This window comes from Lacerta agilis, chromosome 3 (genome assembly GCF_009819535.1).
Source record: "Lacerta agilis isolate rLacAgi1 chromosome 3, rLacAgi1.pri, whole genome shotgun sequence".
In the NCBI taxonomy this organism is placed as follows: Eukaryota; Metazoa; Chordata; class Lepidosauria; order Squamata; family Lacertidae; genus Lacerta; species Lacerta agilis.
In genome coordinates this window covers 74,038,188-74,061,446 of record NC_046314.1, presented here as the reverse complement: position 1 = coordinate 74,061,446, position 23,259 = coordinate 74,038,188, and the positions used below count along the sequence as shown (strand labels likewise).

The following is a 23,259-nucleotide window of genomic DNA, read 5'->3' as shown; positions in this document are numbered from 1 at the left end:
AAATTTGTATACCGCCCTATACCCACACGTCTCAGGGCAGTTCACAGGATAAAATCAGAGTATGAAACCACAAAATACATAATCAAAATAAGAACAAGAGCCACCCAGTAACCCCTCTCCAAGACATTTTAAAAGGGCATAGGATGTCAATCAACCAAAGGCCTGGTTAAAAAGGATCATTTTTGCCTGGTGCCTAAAGGTGTATAACAGGCATAGGCAAACTCGGCCCTCCAGATGTATTGAGACTACAACTCGCATCATCCCTGACCACTGGTCCGGTTAGCTAGGGATGATGGGTTGTAGTCCCAAAACATCTGGAGGACCGAGTTTGCCTATGCCTGGTTTATAATGAAGGCACCAGGCGAACCTCCCTAGGGAGAGCATTCCACAGGTGGGGAGCCACTGCAGAAAAGCCCCGTTCTTGTGTTGCCACCCTCCGAACCTCTTGTGGAGGAGGCACATGAAGAAGGGCACATGAAGAATATGACGCAGCTGGCTATCACCCAAGATCAGTAGACACCCTGGCTATCACTAGACATGGTATCATTGATTTATTATTATTATTATTATTATTATTAATGAAAATAAAAGCAGCTGCAATAATTCAAATTACCGTTAATACCAAAGTATTAATATAGCTGCAGTCTAGGAAAAAAGATGAGGGCAATACCTACACACAGTATATTTAACAACAGTTATTATACAAGCTTTCTGCTTCAAGTTCTGTTACACTTATAAAGGAGCTGTCAAACATTAACAGTTTTGACACTTAGAAGTATCTACATGAAGTACTAGGGCAACATTCTACAGCAACATGAGTCTGAAAAACTTGCATAACCCAATTATTTTAATCCATGAAGTCAACACCTCCATTTCCAGTTATAGGTGTTGTGAGGGGGCATCTTATTTCTCTGGATATGAAAGGATTGTTTCACAAAATATTGGTAAAGACATTGGCAGTGTGTTTTCTGGGGCAATCCAAGTCATGCTAGTGAAGTGTCATGCCATAGGGCTACAGCTCAGCCAAGATGTATCCACCTTTCCCTGGTAACAATAATGTTGTCGTTGCTCAGAGCAAGCCCCAATCACATGCAGTGCCTTAGGGCACGTACAGAGTTCCAGTTGAGCTGAGCTCCTTGAGAACACACTCTTCAGTCTAAAATAGCTAAGCAAGTTTGGGGAGGGGGATGAAAGCAATATACTGTAGTTTCTTTAATGAGTGTTAAAGGTCACAACCAAGGTATGTTAAAGAAATATAAAGAGGCTGGTAAAGAGGCAGTGTAAACAAAACTCAAAGGATCTAGTTCCAAGGAGGCTTTATACTGTATTTTCTGTCTTTCCTCCATCAAATGATGAACTACCGTACTAAAGGAACTCTCAAGAGCACTCTATATTATGATAGCTCTAAGGGTGTCAAGCCCCCATATGTGCCCACACTACCATAAGGGCAAATAAGAGGTAGGGTTAGAGACTACCCCCGCTACATACAGCTTCACAAAAATGTTGAGGAGTGCAAAATCCACCAGTAGACTTTTGCACAGATCAACTCCTGTAAACTAGCCACATTTCAATACCACACTACATGGGCATAGCCAGGATTTATGTTAGTGGGGCAGAACCACAGTTGGTTAAATATTTTTATTGATTTCCTTGATTTAGGGAGGGGCCAGCTGCCCCCACCCTGGGGCTACACCCATGCCACACTACAAGCATCGCTGAAGCTCAATAAAAACACACTTCTTGTTGTTGTTGCAGCGCCAAGAGTTTAGGATGACTTACAACACTTTAAATCAGTTGTTTTCAACCAGTGTGCCACGGCACCCTGGGGTGCCTTGAAGGATGGTCTGGGGTACCACCAGAGCCGTCTTAAGGGGATCTGCCGCCCTGGCGCGGCTATCCCTCCGGCGCCCCCGCCATGCCGCCTCTCCGCCGCCTCCCTCCCGCGCTTGCCGCCCCTTGGGAGGGGGGTGGGCGAGCGGGGGGTGAGGGGCGTGGCGCTGGAGCGGCGCGGGGCTCTGCGCGCCCTTCCAGCGCTTCCGGGATGGGAGGCGAGGGCGGCCGGCTCGCGCTCCGCGCGCAGCTGGACGGCGCGGCGCTGCTGGGCAGCTCGTGCTGCATTGGGCGGGCGGCCGGCTGCGCGCGGGAGCGCGAGCCGGCCGCCCTCGGCTCCCAGAGCCCCAGCTGGAGTGCTGGAAGGTCGCGCAAAGCCCCGCGCCGCTCCAGCGCTCCAGCTGGGGCTCTGGGAGGCGAGGGCGGGCGGCTTACAGCCCGCCCGCCGGCGCGCGAGTGCCCGCCTGCCCGTGGGGGCGGGGGCGGGTTGGGGAGGAGAAGCCCGGTATGCCGGCGGGCTCGCGGGGGCGCCCCTGGGGCGCCCAGCGCCCTGGCGCACCGCGCCACCAGCTTCTATGGATGAGACGGCTCTGGGTACCACAGGCAACACTGCCACCTGTCCCTCTTTTATCCAATGCCCTCTTGCATCTCTGCATCCCAAAGGCTTGCACAGTTGTTTGTTTCAGCAGCGCTGACTACAAGCTCCCCAGGCAAATGGTGCCTCTGGGGCTGGGCCAGGGGGTGCTGGTTGCCACAGCTGAGGCATCCTCGGAGTAAGCAAGCAAGTGGGTGAGGGATGCCAGCCAGCCCGCCAGCCATTGCTTGTTGGGAATGGAAAGGCAAGTGGGAGGCCAGGCTGCACTGGACTTCCTTGGGCTTGCTGTGTGCAAGGCCTGCCTGGGAGCTCAGCTGAGTGCCCTTTTCACCATGCACACCCAGCAGCGCTCGTTGCTAACACTGCTGCCTCCTAAAGTAAGGTGCTGGCCTCACCTTTGGCCAGTCTCCGTTGGGCCGTTAAGACTGGGGTCATCCTCCTCCCAGGCCCCTGTGGGGCAGTGTGAGGAGGCATCTCTCTTTGGGGCAAGGGTGGCAGCTGCAGCTCTCAAGGAGAGGGAAGAGGAGAGGAGGTTGAGGGAACAAGCCACACCAGAAGGTGTTCGATAGAAGAGTGAGAGGCTACCAGCTCTGCAGGCAAGGGGTGACATAACTTGTCTCCGGAGTCCCATAGGGGTACTGCAGAAATAATGTAGTTGGTCAAAGGAGCCATAGAATCGAAAAGGTTGGAAACCTCTGCTTTAAACCAACAAAGAACAAAGGTGTTTTTTTTAAACACACACACACAGCTTGATTGCAACAAAGTCACTAATGGGTTCAGAAAAATATAAATAAAACATCGATCATTATCAATATAAACAGTTAAAAATAGTTACTTAATAATATTCAAAAGAGAATCAAAATCAATAGCACCTGTAAATAAATACAGTAAATGCCACCCTCCCAACCAGCATCCCGCAGGTGCATTCCAGGGAGACGCCGAGGCAAGAGGACGGACAGCTCCTGCTTCTCCCGCCACCGCCAAGGCGCAGCTGCTCGTCCTCCCCGGCGGCCTCGCGGCCTCCGCTTTATAGCAGCCGGGGAGGGAGGAGCCTCCTGTGAGGAGCGAGCGGGGCGGGGGCCGGAGACAGGAAGAGCCGGGGAACCCGACACCCCTTTTCTGCCGCTCCGGGGTGGGGGGGGGGAAGGAGGCGGAGGCAAGCCCCCCCCCCCGCGTTAACCAGCGCCGCCTCTCACCTTCCGAGGTCTCCGCCGCTTCTCCGCCAGCCCGGAGCGAGCCTCTTCTCTCCGCGGCGGCCTTCCGCGCCAGCTCTCCGCCCGTTTCAGCCCAGTGTGGCGGTGGGCCCAGAGCCCCACCCCCTTCCGCCTCAACCGCCACCTTCGCCTGATGGGGGGGAAAATACGCCACCGGGGCCTGTCGGCGCAGGCGCGAGCTCCTCCTACCACCCAGCTTCCATAATCTGCCTTCGGCTCCTTCCACCGCCTACGCCCCGCACCATTTTCTTATTTTTCTCGCTGCTTCCCGATGCACTTCGGGAATTGTAGTACAGAGGAGGAGCAAGTCCCCTCGCGGGCTGCGGCAGAGGGGCGGATGGAAAACCACGCTACCCAGAAGCCCATGCGACGCCCGAGTCTCCGTTTCCATAGAACTGGAGAGAGAATTACATCAGTGTTCGGAGAGTGGGGCTAATGGCGCTGAGTAGGCGGGCCTTGCTGGTTTGAAAGCCAATGGTGGAGAGGCAAGGGTTGGAGTTGTCACTCACGCTTCGGGTTTTGGGGGAGGGTAGTGAACAGCTTGAAGAACCTTTTAATGAGGGTGAAAAAGGAGAGCGCGAAATATGGTCTGAAGCTCAACATCAAAAAAACTAAGATCATGGCCACTGGTCCCATCACCTCCTGGCAAATAGAAGGGGAAGAAATGGAGGCAGTGAAAGATTTTACTTTCTTGGGCTCCATGATCACTGCAGATGGTGACAGCAGCCACGAAATTAGAAGACGCCTGCTTCTTGGGAGGAAAGCAATGGCAAACCTAGACAGCATCTTAAAAAGCAGAGACATCACCTTGCCGACAAAGGTCCGTATACAGGTAGGTAGCCGTGTTGGTCTGCCATAGTCAAAACAAAATAAAAAATTCCTTCCAGTAGCACCTTAGAGACCAACTAAGCTTTCGTGTGCATGCACAAAAGGTCTGTATAGTTAAAGCTATGGTTTTCCCAGTAGTAATGTATGGAAGTGAGAGCTGGACCATAAAGAAGACTGATTGCCGAAGAATTGATGCTTTTGAATTATGGTGCTGGAGGAGACTCTTGAGAGTCCCATGGACTGCAAGAAGATCAAACCTATCCATTCTCAAAGAAATCAGCCCTGAGTGCTCACTGGAAGGACAGATCCTGAAGTTGAGGCTCCAGTACTTTGGCCACCTCATGAGAAGAGAAGACTCCCTGGAAAAGACCCTGATGTTGGGAAAGATGGAGGGCACAAGGAGAAGGGGACGCCAGAGGATGAGATGGTTGGACAGTGTTCTCAAAGCGACTAGCATGAGTTTGGCCAAACTGCAGGAGGCAGTGGAGGATAGGGGTGCCTGGCGTGCTGTGGTCCATGGGGTCATGAAGAGTTGGACACGACTGAACAACAAGTGAACAGTTGGAGAGGAGCCGCTGCTGTCACCATCACCACCGGGGTTCGGACGGGCGAGATTGGCTTTTGGTGTCGCTGGGCGGGAGCCCTCGTCTGACTTCGAATGTGCATGCACACGAAAGCTCATACCAAGAACAAACTTAGGTGTTCTCTAAGGTGCTACTGGAAGGATTTTTTATTTTATTTTTTGTTTTGAATATTTAGCAAACCAAAATCACAGGCTTTTAAACACTTTGAAAAATTGTTAAAGGGCTTGTGTGGTTTTTTTTTTTTACCAGACGTCTGCATTGCAGGGGGTTGGACTAGATGACCCTTGGGTCTCTCCCAACTCTATCATTCTGTGATTAATGACAAACTTCACATTCTTCCATAGAGATAGACCTTTCCTGAAATTTTCACATCTCCCACATGAAATTCTTTTTCTGAAGTCACCAACATGAAAGGTCTTTATAACAAATCTGGACTCCTAAAGAACTATTGTGTATTTCTTAAGCGCACCCACATACCAATATCTGGGAGAGCTCAGATATTCACAACAATACTGCTTAAAAGCAGGTGAGAAAGATCAGTGGTTTTCATTCAACCAGATGTGTGAGAGTGGCCTAATGGACACAGAGGGCAGACCTACTTACTTATTGGGCCTTACAGGTCAGAGGGGCAGCTGCATGCTATTTACATTCCATTCCTGCATCAGTCTTGTAATACAATATGGGATGTGTTTGTCATCAGGGAACAACAGGCTCTCTAGTACACTTGTGAAGTACCGGTAAACAAAGTTTTAAGTAAACAAAGCTAAACTTCAGTTCTCTCCTAGAAAGCAGGTTTGTGTACTAAAGAGCATTTTTTAAAACTTTTTTTGTTTTGTTTACAGTACTGCACACAGGTCTTCCTGTTTGGATATATGAATCTGCGGTGTGTATACAAAAGTAATATATATATATATATACACCGTATATCGCGGCGTATAAGACGACTTTTTAAGCCCGAAAAATCTTCTCTGAAGTCGGGGGTCGTCTTGTACGCCGGCAACATCATGACCCGGAGTTCCGCCCCGCCACTGGCTGCATGGAGCCTCTCCCCGGCGCTTCAGCCGCCATGGAGCCCGGGCTGGGCGTGGGCGGCAAGCGCGGAGGCTTCCTGTGCGGCGACGGGGAGCTTCTCCCCGCTGCCCCAGGCGTCGCTGCCGACGCCTCAGCAGCCGTGGAGGCCGTCCTGCGCTTCAGCAGGAAGCGCGGAGGCCTCCTTTGGGGCGACGGGGAGCTTCTCCCCGCTGCCCCAGGCGTCGCTACCGACGCCTCAGCAGCCGGGGAGGCCGTCCTGCGCTTCAGCAGGAAGCGCGGAGGCCTCCTTTGGGGCGACGGGGAGCTTCTCCCCGCTGCCCCAGGCGTCGCTGCCGACGCCTCAGCAGCCGTGGAGGCCGTCCTGCGCTTCAGCAGGAAGCGCGGAGGCCTCCTTTGGGGCGACGGGGAGCTTCTCCCCGCTGCCCCAGGCGTCGCTACCGACGCCTCAGCAGCCGGGGAGGCCGTCCTGTGCTTCAGCAGGAAGCGCGGAGGCCTCCTTTGGGGCGACGGGGAGCTTCTCCCCGCTGCCCCAGGCGTCGCTACCGACGCCTCAGCAGCCGGGGAGGCCGTCCTGCGCTTCAGCAGGAAGCGCGGAGGCCTCCTTTGGGGCGACGGGGAGCTTCTCCCCGCTGCCCCAGGCGTCGCTACCGACGCCTCAGCAGCCGTGGAGGCCGTCCTGCGCTTCAGCAGGAAGCGCGGAGGCCTCCTTTGGGGCGACGGGGAGCTTCTCCCCGCTGCCCCAGGCGTCGCTACCGACGCCTCAGCAGCCGGGGAGGCCGTCCTGCGCTTCAGCAGGAAGCGCGGAGGCCTCCTTTGGGGCGACGGGGAGCTTCTTCCCGCTGCCCCAGGCGTCGCTACCGACGCCTCAGCAGCCGTGGAGGCCGTCCTGCGCTTCAGCAGGAAGCGCGGAGGCCTCCTTTGGGGCGACGGGGAGCTTCTCCCCGCTGCCCCAGGCGTCGCTACCGACGCCTCAGCAGCCGTGGAGGCCGTCCTGCGCTTCAGCAGGAAGCGCGGAGGCCTCCTTTGGGGCGACGGGGAGCTTCTCCCCGCTGCCCCAGGCGTCGCTACCGACGCCTCAGCAGCCGTGGAGGCCGTCCTGCGCTTCAGCAGGAAGCGCGGAGGCCTCCTTTGGGGCGACGGGGAGCTTCTCCCCGCTGCCCCAGGCGTCGCTACCGACGCCTCAGCAGCCGTGGAGGCCGTCCTGCGCTTCAGCAGGAAGCGCGGAGGCCTCCTTTGGGGCGACGGGGAGCTTCTCCCCGCTGCCCCAGGCGTCGCTACCGACGCCTCAGCAGCCGGGGAGGCCGTCCTGCGCTTCAGCAGGAAGCGCGGAGGCCTCCTTTGGGGTGACGGGGAGCTTCTCCCCGCTGCCCCAGGCGTCGCTACCGACGCCTCAGCAGCCGGGGAGGCCGTCCTGCGCTTCAGCAGGAAGCGCGGAGGCCTCCTTTGGGGCGACGGGGAGCGTCTCCCCAGTGCCCCAGGCGTCGCTGCCGACGCCTCAGCAGCCGGGGAGGCCGTCCTGCGCTTCAGCAGGAAGCGCGGAGGCCTCCTTTGCGGCGACGGGGAGCTTCTCCCCGCTGCCCCAGGCGTCGCTGCCGCCGCCTCAGCAGCCATGGGGGCCGCTGTGCGCTTGGGCGGCAAGCGCGGAAATCTCCTGTGTGGCGCGGGGGACGCTCTCCCCGCCGCTGCCGCCGCCTCAGCAGCCATGGATCCCGGGCTGGGTGAGTATACCCCAAACTCTGTTTTTTCACATTAAAAGTTGGGGGGTCGTCTTATACGCCGAGTCGCCTTATACGCCGCGATATACGGTATATATAAATAAACAAAACAGGTTTCCAATACTCATTCCTCATGTTTGGATAGTGTGACCTGTGTTTACACATTTGCAGTCTCCTGAAATGCTACCCCAAAAACTATGAAATCTCAGGACCTCACACAGCCACTTTTTAGAAGACTGCAGACGAGGACAAAAATGGCTTAAATATAGGTAAACATGGGAAGAGTGGGCTATTGAAACTGCATGGCTACCAAGTCTGTTCTCTCTCAAATTATAACTCAGTGGTCCCTGTGCTTCAACAAAACCATTCACTGGCTCAATTGGGATGGGTGGCTATTACCCATTATAGTTAGGCCCTGGATTGCTTTACTTGCCTTCTTCACCCTTTTTGACAACACATTTCCATTTTAAAGCATACATTAATCCAGTGCTTTTTTCTGGGGAGACACGGGGACGCATGCCCCTAAACATTTTGTGAATCTTTGTACTTTTGTCCATTTACTGTATTTATTTTTCCCTATTTGAACTATAAAATGGTGATTTTCTTGAGTCAAACTGAGAACCCCTAAACATTTTAAAGAAAAAAAGCACTGCATTAATCCATTGCCCAAAGGCTAAGTGAAAGGAAATGTAAAAGTGATTAAGAATACATGTTAGGACAAATCAGAACAAGATAAAAACCAACACTAATAAACCAATAAAGTGAGAACTTCATTTTCTTCTCTAGTCATTTTTGGAAATGTGCCTTGTAGTCAGAATTAAAATAAACTCACAATCAAAAAGGATTATAGATGAAAGTTGTAGTTGGCAGCTTTATTTTAATGGAAATATGCAGCAATATTGCACCCACAGCTGAAAGAAGTCCAAAGTTCACTTAGGGCACATATAAACCCCATAACCCCTTAATGCATGCTTGAGAGCATTTCCTATGAAGCAGTGATAGAAATATTGTAGTTTAGTTTCCTTGATTATTTCAAAATTGTTTCCTGCAAATATAATCAGCAATTGTATCAGCTCTCGTCGTCCTTGAACATTTTGCTTAAATATTCAAGTAGTGCTGTAAGCTCAGGGTTCTCCCCAAGAGATTCAATTTGTTTGTAAGCTTCAGCCTCGAGTTCTTTTAATGTTTTCCGGGTATATTCAAAAGAACCCACATCCTCAAGGTAATGTACACAATATTTTTTTATGTCCACATTTTCAGTCCTTTGTCGCAGGATATTCTGCACCTGAGTGCTTTCTGGTCTAGACCATATGGCGTGGATAGTTGGGAAACTGAACTTCCCTTCAGTTAGGTCTTCACAAAAACTTTTGTTCTCACTATATTCTTTGGAGTGCAAGTTTGCATAGTCATCTCTAATTTGAAAGAAGAGCCCAAGGGTGTTAAGGAGTGGTTTTAAATCTTTCTTATAGCTAGAGAACAATTGCATGAGGCCAACAGCTAGTCCAAAAAGGCCACCTGTTTTTTGCAGAACCATGGTTTTATACTCTGCTTCTGTAGGACAGGTATAGGTATCTCTCCAGTAAATATCCAAGCCTTGGCCCTTATGAAGTTCCAGCAGTTGGCGGGTGAACACTTTTACAGCATCTGGATGATCAAGTGTTAAAACTTTTTCCAAGCCAAGGAAATACACAAAGTTGGCACAATTTATTACAGATGGTATCCCATAGATGCTATGGGCCACTGGAAAACCTCGCCGTAGTTTTGAATTGTCTTCTATGTCATCTATAAGCAAACTTGCATTGTGCAACATTTCTGTCACTTCAATGATAACCTAATAAAAAAAGAGAACAGTAAGCAAGTCTTGTATTCTACTTGTTTCTTCTACAACAATTCAATAGCTTTTGACTTTCCCTTAGCCTGGTTGCAGATCTCAACTTCTGATCCCAATGTATCAAATTTATTCTCAACTCTTTGCTTTATGTCTATGGTACCTGTGGGTTCCAGTGTGCCCAAAGGGCAAGCAGAGTGCACACCAGGCTCTCTACTTCTTTGTGTGCCCACTAAATATAATGGTAGTGCTCACTCTCACGTTCTTCTCTCTCCCTTGTGCTGCCCCATACTTCCCCTTCAACCATTCTGACAGGTAACAGACACAGAAAAGAAGAAAATGAACCATTCTGACTGGGTTGTTCTAGTAAGTGAGCGAAACAACCGATGCTGGTTTCACTCAGCGGTATATCGCTGGTGAAACACACCACCATTCCTGAGTCCTTCTGCTAGAAGCGTCCGCTGGAGGGAGTCAAGAGATCCTTTCTCCAGTGGGCACTGCTAGCAGAGGGACTCGGGAGCTGCGGCAGTTTCACCAGCAGGGCTGTCTCAGCTGCGGGTGGGGGGAGAACGTTCCCTTCCCTCAGCTGAGCTGCACAAAGCAGCCCCAATGCTCTTGCCACTTGTGCACAAGCAGTGAGAGCACCAGGGTGGAACAAACAAGCTGCATTGTTTCATCCTGCGAGCCTGGGTGAAACTGCCTCAGCTCTCAAGGTGCAATGTTGCAATGTTTGGCTGGCGATACACCACAATGTTGAAAAGCTGATAGCGCCCAGCCCTATGTATGACTAAGGAAATTAAGAGTCAACAGGAATAGGTTTGGCTAATGAATTCAGAGTAAATTATTTTGAAGTGATCTTTCTATTAATTTAGAGTACATCTAAGAGTAATTTACTGAGAGGTAAATTAAGAAAATTAGTTTGCATGCCATGAAATGGGTTTTCTACTGGAGCAGGAAACTTGGTTTAAAGGAGTGGTTTGAATTTGGGGGCTAAGACCCCATCACTGACGTACTCGGGTTCTTGGGAATGTCTTTCAACCTCACAAGTTTGCCTTCTGTGAAATGGGGGGTTGGCTACGCCCACCATGTCAGTCATTTTGTGTCTCCCTCCACTCAAGACTCCAGATGTACTCACCAGCCCAAAAAGGTTTACAATCCCATAATATATATGGGCCTACAGTGACTACAGCATGCATGATTGTGAATCACTGCATAGTTACAGTTCCTAGCCTTAGAAATGGACCAGATTTGGTATACAAAAAACACAAACCTCCTATCAAGTGTGAAAACCACGTACATGTAAAATTCAGTATTGTGATCATTTAAATACTTGGTAGCTTCAGTCTGGAAAGGATAAATTTACAGGTAAATCAGTTTAAGAATGCAACTTACTTGTAGCTTATCTTCAGGAACATTCAGCCAGTGATTAAAAGCTTGGGAGAGTTTGGTTCTGACTTGCTTTCCTGTAATTTTAAAAAAAAGTTAAAGGTATTATTACCTGGAGAAATCATTAAAGCATGTGGAATTTCCAAGCCACTACTCTCCTCATAGTAATTATACTTTACTAGGTCAAGTGGAACATGTGTTTTTGTGTGTGCAAGTTATTCAAATTCAGGAAAACTTTGCTATGTAGCTCACCAATGAATACTTCTGAAGTTTAGAAAAAGTTATTTTCATAGTATGGGGTAGTGTGGATGATACATGCTGTGTGGCCTAGTCTTTACTTACTTCAGGGTCCTGCTAGGACACATATATTGAAATTTGAGAAGTCCACACCTGCATGTTGCTTTACAATTTCATTACCTACTGAACACTACCACAGGTAATCCTAACATTATTACACTTTAACAATACGTTGATTAAAGCATTAAGGTGTGGTTTTAATTTGGTACTTTCAAAACTAAGGCTGTAGGCAGAGAACAAAAATTATGAAAAAACCACACCCAGTTGTACCACAATCCACTACTTCTGGGCAGCCATTTGTTCAAATCTGTATATAAGGCAGCTGCATCTGTTAAAACAAGCCAGAGGAATGTAGATAATTCACATATTTGGTTGACATGTTATTATAGATAATCTGGACACCGTTTCTGAGGATCATGATTGCCCCCAAAGCACTGCTGGCTGACATGCCAATTTTATCTTACCAGATATTTCAATAAATTTAGGATTAATTTTAAATCCACTCAGAAGCTTTTTGCTAGGATCAAGAATGTGGTATGGAAATTCTTTATGCATGTAGGAGGGCATTTGAGTCTCCCACTTCTTCCTGCAACATACCCTCCCATCCCACTTGAACAACTGTGACTGGATGTTAGGGATTCCCTATGTGGTATCCAACAGTACTGAGAACTGTGGTTGCAAGAGGAAAAGGATAAAACTCCAGAAGCACCTAAGCATGCACACTGGGCTCCAGATCCCATCGCTTAAGCATTCAAAACGAAGGAAATTTAAGGGGGGGTGGGCTTTTTACTAATTCCAGGGTAGACCAATACAGATTACCAAGAAAAGGAGGCCAATTTTAATAGAGTTTCCCATGATTAATATATTCAGTTAACAAAAAATTGAATCTGGGGCTTAAGTTCACCATTCTGCCAGCTCCAAAGTAGTAGTGAAGCTATCACAGGATAGGATTCCATACAATATCGCCTAAATAACACATTTGCCAATGGTATGGCGCTTAACAGCTGCAGTTTTCTAGCATTATGGAACATGAGTTAACATGGAAATCCCTTATCCCAGCATGCTAACATCAGACGTGCACAGCTCACTGTGGAAAGGTGACATATAAACTAAATAAAAAGGTTTTTGTCAATTGAATTTGATTATGCCTTGCGTCTATGCTTACGCTTCAACTTGAAATCGAAAATGAGAAAGAAGAAATAACAAATCATACCATTTAGAAGGGAAATACCGGTAATTCACATGCAACTTATTTAGGGCTGCCATTTTTCAAACAGTGAAAATCCGGACCAACTCTCTACCTCAAACAACTGGCTCATTATGGAGGTCATGTTTGTTCCCATGCCCTACAATCACCCTGGCAGATTTCTGCCTGTTGTATGGTTGTTAAAGGTATAGGAGCATGCCAAGCAGGGCTTCAGGTTAACTGGCAAGCCTAGCCTTTAAAGGATGTAATGGAAATATAAGAGATTCCCCTTTTCTTTCTGTGCCTTAAAAAGCTGCCCATCAGTGCTGTGCATTCAGATATTTACCCACTTCCTAAACTTTTTAACTCCTCTCCTGCAATTTCTTCTCCATGTCACCTGTCAGATGTAACTTCTACCCTTTTGGCCTTTTTCAATTGTAAACTCTTCAAGGGCACCGCTTGGTATGGGAGAATCTTGCCTAGCAACAACAACAACCTTCTATACATCTGGAGGCTGACTGACCAGAAACCATTGCCTAGCAACAGCAGAATAATGAACTAGAATTTGCTAACATTAGCCAAAAAATGCCTTTTTAATACAAACTACAAATACGTTGCATGGCCACCTGTCATGGATACTTTAGTTGAGGTTCCTGCATTGTATAGGGTTGGATTAGATGACCCTTAGGGTCCCTGCCAACTCTACAATTCTATGATTCTATGTTACACAAATCATGGCTAAAAGCACATACTAGAAGTTCTCCTAACCCAAAACAATGTTTCCTAAAACACATAATACTGATCATAGAATCTTAAGAGTTGGTTGGGACCCAAGGTCTAGTCCAACCCCCTGCAATGCAGGAATCTCAGCTAAAGCATCCATGACTGCCATCCAACCTCTATTTAAAAACCTCCAAGGAAGGAGCGTCCACCACCTCTCATAGGAGTCTGTTCCACTGCTGAAAAGCCCTTACTGTCAGAAAGTTTTTCTGAATGTTTAGTCAGAATCTCCTTTCTTGTAACTTGAAGCCACTGCCTCAAGTCCTACCCTCCAGAGCAGGAGAAAACAAGCATGCTTTCTCTTCCATGTGGCAGCCCTTAAGATATCTGAAGATGGCTATCATATCTCCCCTCAGTCTCTTTTCCAGGCTAATCATACCCAGGTCCTTCAAGCGCTCTTCATAAGGCTTAGTTTCCAGACCCTTGATCATCTTTGGTTGCCCTCTGCACACATTCCAGCTTGTCAACATCCTTATTAAACTGTGGTGCCCAGAATTGGACACAGCATTCCAAGTGTTGTCTGACTAAGGCAGAATAGAGTGGTACTATTGCTTTCCTTGATCTGGACACTATAGTTCTGTTGATGCAGCCTAGAATATCACTTAAAGACTAAAACTACAACTGAAGAAATCTTGACTTATTCCCATACACGGGTTCAGTTTGATGGGCGATATCCAACATGGCATGAGCAGACCTCTACTACTTTGGCTCAAGGAATGAGACTTGCTCTTCCTCCCTTCCCCTGCTGCTCTCCAATCTGCTCTATAGGGTTGGTGGACCTCCTGGGCCGGATTTGTGGGGGGATGCAAGAGGAAGGTGAAGTTTCATTTTTCAAGATGACGTCTGTTGTTTGAGGATGGAGTGAACAGGGTTTCAGCCAAAGCCTCTAGAACATTCCAGAAATAAGCACTGGTACAGTGATGGGGAAAAGTATTTGATCCCCTGCTAAATTTGTCCGTTTGCCCTCTGACGAAGAAATGACCAGTCCATAATTTTAATGGTAGGTTTATTGTAGCTGTGAGAGACGGAATGACAACAGGAAAACCCCCAGAAACCCAGAAGACAAAAGTCAGAGATTGATGTGCATTATAATGAGTGAAATAAATATTTGATCCCCTATCAACCAGCCAGATGTCAGGCTACCTGGTATCTTCACCGTATGTAACAAGATGAGATTAGAAGCACCTGCTGTAAGGGAGAGGTCTTACCTGTAATCCCAGCTCATTACAGTACCTGTACAAAAGACACCTATCGCCAGAAGCAATCAATCCAGCAGATTCCAAAGTAGCCACCATGACCAAGACCAAAGATCTGTCCAAGAATGTCAGGGACAAGATTGTAGACCTGCACAAGGCTGGACTGCGCTACAAGACTATTGCCAAGCAGCTTGGTGAGAAGGTGACAACAGCTGGTGCAATAATTCTCCAATGGAAGAAACACAAAATAACTGTCAACCTCCCTCGGTCTGGGGCTCCATGCAAGATATCTTGTGGAGTTGCAATGATCAGAAGAACAGTGATGAAGCAGCCCAGAACTACATGGGGGGAACTTGTCAATGATCTCAGGGCAGCTGGGACCATAGTCACCATGAAAATAGTTGGTAACACACTACGCCGTGAAGGACGGAGATCTTACAGAGCCCGCAAGGTCCCCTTGCTCAAGACAGCACATGTACAGGCCCGTCTGCAGTTTGCCAATGCACATCTGAATGACCCAGAGGAGAACTGAGTGAAAGTGTTGTGGTCAGATGAGACCAAAATCGAGCTCTTTGGCATCAACTCAACTCACCGTGTTTGGAGGAGGAGGAGGAATGCTGCCTATGACCCCAATAACACCATCCCCACCGTCAAACATGGAGGGGGACATATTATGCTTTGGGGGTGTTTTTCTGCTAAGGGGACAGGACACCTTCATCGCACTGAAGGTATGATGGACGGGACCATGTATCATCAAATCTTGGGTGAGCACCTCCTTCCCTCAGCCAGGGCATTGAAAAGGGTTTGAGGATGGGTATTCCAGCATGACAATGACCCAAAACACACGGCCAAGGCAACAAAGGAGTGGTTCAGGAAGAAGCACATTAAGGTCCTGGAGTGGCCTGGCCAGTCTCCAGACCTTAATCCCATCGAAAATCTATGGAGGGAGCTGAAGGTTCGAGTAGCTACACATCAGCCTCGAAATTTTACTGACTTGGAGAGGATCTGCAAAAAGGAGAGGGACAAAATACCTCCTGAGATGTGTGCAAACCTGGTGGCCACCTACAAGAAACGTCTGACCTCTGTAATTGCTAACAAGGGTTTTGCCACCAAGTACTAAGTGATCTTTTGCAAAGGGATCAAATACTTATTTCACTCATTATAAGGCACATCAATCTCTGACTTTTGTCTCCTGGTTTTCTGGGGGTTTTCCTGTTGTTATTCTGTCTCTCACAGCTACAATAAAACTACCATTAAAATTATGGACCGGTCATTTCTTTGTCAGAGGGCAAACGGGCAAATTTAGCAGGGGATCAAATACTTTCCCCCCTCATTGTAATTATAAGCAAAAAATAAATAAATGCTTATCTCCAAGATGGGAAATAAATATTTATGATTTTTTTTAATCAAGTCATAACTATTCATTACAGCTGGGTTCAGACATAATACCAAAACATACCGGTAGTTTGGCACAATGCAAAGGACCCTGGAATGAGCACAAAGTCTGCAGCTTTCCTCTTTCCTTATAAAGTGTGATTCTCTCCCTCTCTGGTTTGTGGCAAGCCATAATGTGTCAGTACATCTAAATGATCAAACTATAATACTATTCCACACAAGGTTAAGCACCTATATTTCCACATTTCAAACAGGAAATTTAAGCACATATTTGATCTCCCCCATAGAAGGCAATGGGACTTAATAATTTTAACGCTGGATAGATTACATCTATAGCATACTATATGACCTCTGCTTGCTTTGAATTAAATCTTTATTTGAAATAATTTAAATTAACATAGACATTACGTTTTACCACCTCAAATGTATAGTGAGTTGGAGGTGCATATCTGATATGACTTTAAAATTCAAAAATGGTCCAAAGAAAAAGCCGATGTCCAATAAAGAGGGTGCAAGAATCATGTTAACTGATTACTTTTGTTTCAAGTAGGCAACTACAATTTCATATCAGTTTACTAGATATATTCAGGCATAGATAATACTGTGTTCTTGCATTTTTTTTATAAAAGACAACTGAATTCCTTTCTAGAGTTATATGAAGATGGCAACCTTAATCTAACAGCCAGTGATTTCACCAAAGCATCTTGGAACTATGAGTAACATACAAGAATGCATTGTACTACTTCTTGCGTTAAAAGAGAGAATGAGAGCAATTTAGTATTCATCCTGCTGCCGTGTGCTAAACAAGTTAGCATTATGAAAGCTTATGTTGAGATTTATCTAGGCTTCCAATCATACACAAGCACTTAAGAGGGAGGGAGGTATTATGCAGGTATTTTGAAGCTTGTGGCACAGTGGCAGCCAAATAATGTTTTCCCACATATACTACCTTTAATGAAAATACAGGAGAATTATTTCATCAACAACTTATTCCTCATAACTCAAACAATCTTAAAAACAGAAACGAGCCAGCAGAGCTCAAAAACCTGAATATAGCTTGTAGATCAATAACCACCCTCAACTGAGGTGATATTAAGTAGGAAACTGAGCATGCACACCCAAGACACCCCATTGTGGAAAAAAAGGTGTAGGTGGAATGGCACCAGTGTAGGTGGAATGGCATGAGTAAACATTCCCTGTAATTTAACGCTTCGGTTATGAAACAGAAAAATGCATCACACCATGTGATGATTCCACGGAATCTCTACTTATCTTAAGGTTTTGATGCATGTAGAAGATGAATACCTTGCTAAATGAATGTTTGCATCTTGCTACATTGCAAATTTAGTTACTGGTAACTTGCATAAACACACAGGAGGTTCTTATATTGGTTACTGACCTCTTAATACCACCCCCTCCTCAATACCCAATATTTTGGAAATGATCAAAGTATTACTACATGAAGCTCAAGTTGAGTACTGGCAGTGAAAACATGTTTCATCGCCAAGTCTATTAAGACATAGTGATCTGGTTTTGACACAACCCTAGTCCATATTTAGTGTTACATGAATGAGCAAACTTGAACCTCAGGCTTTTATTCTCCCTTTTCCTCCTGTATTATACCCACATAGTTCCTGCTTTAAATTAACAGCTGTTTGTCATTAAAGTGAAATTGTTGGTTTGGCTGTAACATTAAATTTTATTGAAGCAAGCTAGAATCAGTGAGGTGTTATCTATGGTTTGAATTGCCCTGATGTTCATCAGAAAATGGTACAGTGAGATAGTTAAACATATTAACACAACATTTGCATATAGTCCAAACACATACTCTTTAGGTGGTTAGCAATAAAAAATGAAAACCATGAATAAATATAAAATATAGCCACCCACACATTATATCTCATTTGGTGGGGGAACCTGGAGAAAGGCCTCTGAAGATGACCTTAGGATCTGGATAGGTAATCTTCAAACATGTGCAAATCTATATTAAAAATCCAAGATCTTTAAAATACGCTAGCTACAGTGGACAAGTACAGAGACGAAAGAAAGGTAGGTAGTAAGATACAAACAGATCAGAATCAGGTATTATAAAAGCATTTACCCAGGAGCATAAGCCCAGACATTTATAACTCTTCTTCAACCAGACCACTGAGAAAGCATATGATCAGACACAGGGAGAGAACGGTCTGGAAATTTCAAGAGGTTACAGTATTGCTTAAGCTAAACACATGTAGAACTGGTCAGAAATTTGGATGGAGAAGTTTGGATAACACTAATGTTAAGAACAGGATAAGAATATAATTTAAAAAGAGAAAGCACAGGATATGTGATGGTTAGATAGCACTGGTCAGAAATTAATCGGTGGTTTGAAAGATATGTGACACCAACCCTAGGCTTTAAGCTGAAAACATGCAGTAGACAAAACAAAGTGATTGCTATGGGCATCAGTTTAGATACTAGTTTTAGACATTACTAGAACTTAAAGAGTGAAATGTTACCTGGTAACTGAAGTAGGTAGTTGTATGGCTCCAACAGAATTCTCTTAGATGACTCTTCTACTTGTTCCATTTTCAAAATTTTCTGGAGTAGTTCAATCTGTTTAAGAAAAACCCTTATTAATGACCAGGGGTCTGAAAAATCAGGTCCTACCATCTGAAGAAGTGTGCATGCACACGAAAGCTCATACCAAGAACAAACTTAGTTGGTCTCTAAGGTGCTACTGGAAGGATTTTTTTATTTTTTTATTTTGTTTCCACCAAGAATATAGTAAGAGTTTACATAGGAATCGTACCCTACCCCTTCCATAGAATTAAGGAGAAGAAATAATAATGTAGATGACATTGTTCTCCCATAAGCCTGAGTCCCCTGCATGTCCCTTCTGGAAACTGCCTAACTAATGCAAGTTCATTACAGCCACACCTTTGCTAAGGTAGTGCCCAGGGGGGACACAATCCCAAAATATTTAGTCATGGTTTTCCAAACTTCAATCAAAAATTGTACAGTTAAAATACTCCTTGTGCCAATTATCTTAACTACCTTGCTTTAGGCAGGCTTTCTGTTCTTTGCACCCACCCTGACATAGGTCTTAATTTGTGCCAAAGAAGAATCCAACAAGCATAATAAGGGTTTAAAAGGTTGGGAAATAGCCCTTCCTTCTCTCACAGAAACATGGTCCAGATTTTCCTTCACTCCCTGCAGCAGCCTCCTTTACTTCCCAGTCATCATTTTTTAAAATATAGAAACCCCTCACTGTGGAATATGGCAAGGAGAAAACAGAACACGGATACAAGCAGTGGGCCAATATACAGGATGTACAGGTGAAAAAAATCAAAGCAGGTAGTCACTGCAGGCTTGACTCAAATACTCCTTAAGTATTTTTACATGTCATTCCAAGTAGTATGTAGAATTTAGTGCAAAGTACCCAAGATTAGTAGTATGTCACTTTATGTAGGAAGCATCACTATAATAACTTCTTGAACATACACTTATTTATACTCTAACAAAAATGATATTAAATTTTCAAAATCTACCTATCATTTTAAAATCTACTGTTGTGAGTTTGCGGGTATGTGTGCCTTGGCTCCCCTTCTAATTTCTGAGTGCCAGATGCTGGATTGAGCATATTGATATACAAAACATGAGCCAGTGTGGTAATGACCCACTAAAGTAGAGTAGGTGGGGGAGTGACTCTGTGCCAGAGGGCAAATGGGAGGACCCCTCCCTCAACTCAGAATTAGTTAGAAAGACAAAAGCCTTTGAAGTAGAATTTTTAGAGTTGGAAGGGGAGTGGATGAGTTTAGGATTGCAGCAGTGGTGACGTGAGCTAGTTGGGAAGGGTTGCAATCTGCTAAACATAGCAAACTGTACAAAGTGACAGAGGGCCATGGCCGATTTCTGCTGGCATCCAAGACTGTGGCCATGACCCGGAAGCTGTCTGCGGACAAACGTCGGCTCCCTTGGCCAGTAAAGTGAGATGAGCACTGCAGCCCCAGAGTCATTCGCGACTGGATTTACTGTCAGGGGTCCCTTTACTTTTACCTTTATCCAGTTTAAAATCCACAAAGCACTTTCACAGACTTTGTGTGGAAAATGCAAAGTTACAGAAGACCAATACTGATGTATATTCTACATATATTCTACAAATGAAGTTTTATATATCAATTATTAATTACCCACCCTTCACCCTAAGGTCCCAGAACGGGTTAAAACATGGTTTTAAAGAGTTTAAAACAGCTTACAATCACAGAAATAAGATGGGTCCTAAAAATATAGATCTCAAGCATCAAAAGCCAGGGTAAAGAGGTCCATATCCAGCATTTGCTGAAAGCTGTATGATAAAAGATGCCAGATACACTTCAGTGGGGAGTTCCATAAGTTTGGGGCTACCACACAGAATGCCCTCTCCTGGGCTACCTGTCCCCAAACTTCTGAATGCTGTGAAACAATGAAGAGGGTTTCTACTGCCAATTTTAATACTCACCTTCCAGGGGAGTGCAAACCTGTGCATGACATACTATCAGGATGTTAACCCTTGGGGTACGTAACACCCATGTTTTCAGGAATCAGCTTCCGTTTACTGGCCCACATCCAGCCCATCACCACCTCCAAGCACTGATCTAACACTTCAACCACCTCTCCTGATTCAGATGGGTAGACAGAGCTGGGTGTCCTGAACTTATTGATGACAATTCACTCCAAATCCCCCAATGATAGCTGCCAGGGGCTTTTTATACATGTTAAATAGCACGAGGGACAAGATGGATCTCTCCAGTACACCACAGCGCAACTTCCATGGCACCAAAGAGTAACCTTCCATGGCTACTTTCTGAATACAATGGTACCTTGGTTCTCAAACACCTTGGTACTCAAACAACGTGGAACACAAACACAGCAAACCCGGAAGTAAGTGTTCTGGTTTGCGAACTTTTTTTGAAAGCCGAACATGCTGTTTTTTGAGTGTTATGCTTCTGATTTGAGTGCCACACTTCTGTTCTGAATGTTAAGCTGACGAGTTGAGTGTTACGCATCCGATTTGAGTGCCACACTTCCGTTTTGAGTGTTACGCTGAGGTCTGTCTGTTTTTGCTATTTATTTTGCATTTTTGTGGCTCTTTTTGTGACTGTGTGGAACCTCAGTTCAGCTACTGATTGTGTGACTGCAGTCCTACATTGTTTATTGCTTTCATTTTATGGATCAATAGTCTCATTAGATAGTAAAAGTCATGTTAAATTGCTGTTTTAGGGGTTGTTTTTAAAAGTCTGGAGGGGATTAATCCATTTTGCATTACTTTCTATGGGAAAGCGTGCTTTGGTTTTGGAACGGACTTCTGGAATGGAGTGAAACCAGTGAAGCACTGAGAAGCTTGAGAATTATATTGTGATCAACAGTATTGAAATGAATCCCTCCAAGAGGAATCCCATGATCTCCCTCCCAACAAATATAATCAACCAGGGTGTGACCAGGGCACTTTCAGTGCCATGATCAGACCTGAAACCAAGCTGGAACAGAGCCAAGTAATCAGCTGCCTCCAAGCATGCCTTAACATGTCAAAGCTTTTAATTGTGTTTCAATGCTGACCTAGAATTTCAGAGGAGGGTTTAAACATCTTTGGTAATGAACATGCCACTGTTTAACAGTTTGAATTGGTTGGCCACTTAATGCCTAAATCACATTGGGCCAGCATCCTAATAATGACCTCATTTTTAAATCAGGAATCTTTCAGCAAGAAGAGGTTCACAATCCTTATATCATTTATTATATTTGTTATGGTTACCGTATATTAATAAAGGAGAAAAGAGCATACATATGCATATATGTCTCCATTATTGAATTGTAACAGGTGCCCAGAGCACCATATATGTAAACATTTCAATGATTGCCATTATAACTTATTGTTCCACAAACCGCCAGCTAAAGTGTCAAGAGTCAAGAACACATCACATGACATTTTTACATCGAAGCTGCTACATATTATTCTTCACACCTAATCAATTTAGCAATATTCTGTTATTTTGCTGCAGTAACAAAGAAAAGAGTGTGCAGAATTTATGAGATTGCTAACTTGTCCTCTTATGGAAACATTTTGTCGCATACCTGCATAAAGTAGCACTAATTGATTTTGTTCTGTTCAAGGCAGCTATTTCAGCCCTTCTATGTTCAGAAATAATTTATGCCTTTTAAATAGTAGAACCTATTTGGGTTTAATCTTTTGCTTACATGGTTAACAAATAAACAGAGTTTTAGATCAAAAAGTAACCACACATTACATTACAGTTTTATACATTACACACAGTGGAAAAACACAAATCACTTATTTCAGTTAAAACAGAGCTTTCAAAGCAGCCCTCCCTCATATCTTTGAACAGGTCAACTTCTCCTAAGCAGGCACTTCTGAATAATGTACAGCCCTGGAACAAGCACCCCCATAGCCAAGTGATAATACACACAATTGTTTAAACAAAAGCTTGATTTCCTATTTTACCCTGTGTCAAAAGTTCAAGACCGCTTACTAAGAACACTGTAAGGCGAACAAAACCAAACTACAAAGCAAATAGCAACATAAAGTCACCTGTAACCAGTCTCCTGCCCCTCTCAACCAGCACCCAGGAGGCACTTGCCACGGGGAGACAGGTAACCCGCTTCAGAGGACAGCAGTCTCCCTCAAGCGCGAACACCGATAGAGAAAAAGGCCGAGGAGGGAAAGGCGAGCTCCGAGGCAAGAGGACGGACAGCTCCTGCTTCTCCCGCCACCGCCAAGGCGCAGCTGCTCGTCCTCCCCGGCGGCCTCGCGGCCTCCGCTTTATAGCAGCCGGGGAGGGAGGAGCCTCCTGTGAGGAGCGAGCGGGGCGGGGGCCGGAGACAGGAAGAGCCGGGGAACCCCCGCGTTAACCAGCGCCGCCTCTCACCTTCCGAGGTCTCCGCCGCTTCTCCGCCAGCCCGGAGCGAGCCCCTTCTCTCCGCGGCGGCCTTCCACGTCGGCTCTCCGCCCGTCTCAGCCCAGTGTGGCGGTGGGCACAGAGCCCCACCCCCCTCCGCCTCAACCGCCACCTTCGCCTGATGGGGGGAAAATGCGCCACCGGGGCCTGTCGGCGCAGGCGCGAGCTCCTCCTACCCCCGCTTCCATAATCTCTTTTCGGCTCCCTCCACCGCCCCCGCCCCGCACCATTTTCTCATTTTCCTCGGTGCTTCCCGATGCACTTCGGGAATTGTAGTACAGAGGAGGAGCAAGTCCCCTCGCGGGCTGCGGCAGAGGGGTGGATGGAAAACCACGCTACCCAGAAGCCCATGCGCCGCCCGAGTCTCCGTTTCCATAGAACTGGCGAGAGAATTACATCAGTGTTTCGGAGAGCGGGGCTAATGGCGCTGAGAAGTAGGCGGGCCTTGCTGGTTTGAA

The 23,259-nt window shown here is 46.4% G+C and overlaps 2 protein-coding genes across 6 annotated transcripts in view; both read right to left on the bottom strand.

The window, feature by feature from the left end:
- TBCE (tubulin folding cofactor E) overlaps positions 1-22,820 on the bottom strand; it is a 42,055-nt gene extending 19,235 nt beyond the window's left edge. For 2 of the 4 annotated variants that reach the window (XM_033144312.1, XM_033144314.1), the window contains exon 1: positions 3,622-3,829. The gene's annotated coding sequence lies outside the window, so the exon portion shown is untranslated. Of the gene's footprint in view, positions 1-3,621; positions 3,830-22,771 lie in introns of those variants that run through there. The other 2 variants (XM_033144313.1, XM_033144315.1) reach the window with 2 other exon arrangements.
- On the bottom strand, positions 8,652-22,820 carry GGPS1 (geranylgeranyl diphosphate synthase 1). Of its 2 annotated transcripts, XM_033144321.1 has the most exons (4): positions 22,772-22,820; positions 18,365-18,461; positions 11,019-11,089; positions 8,652-9,629 (listed from the first exon to the last, which is right to left on the bottom strand). In XM_033144321.1, exons 2-4 carry the CDS (start codon positions 18,432-18,434, stop codon positions 8,868-8,870), a joined length of 903 nt encoding a protein of 300 aa, XP_033000212.1. In that variant the 5' UTR covers positions 18,435-18,461; positions 22,772-22,820; the 3' UTR covers positions 8,652-8,867. The 2 variants fall into 2 exon arrangements, with proteins under 2 accessions (XP_033000212.1, XP_033000213.1); XM_033144322.1 differs by lacking the exon at positions 18,365-18,461 and having other exon boundaries at positions 22,772-22,817.
- Positions 22,821-23,259: the final 439 nt, after the last annotated feature.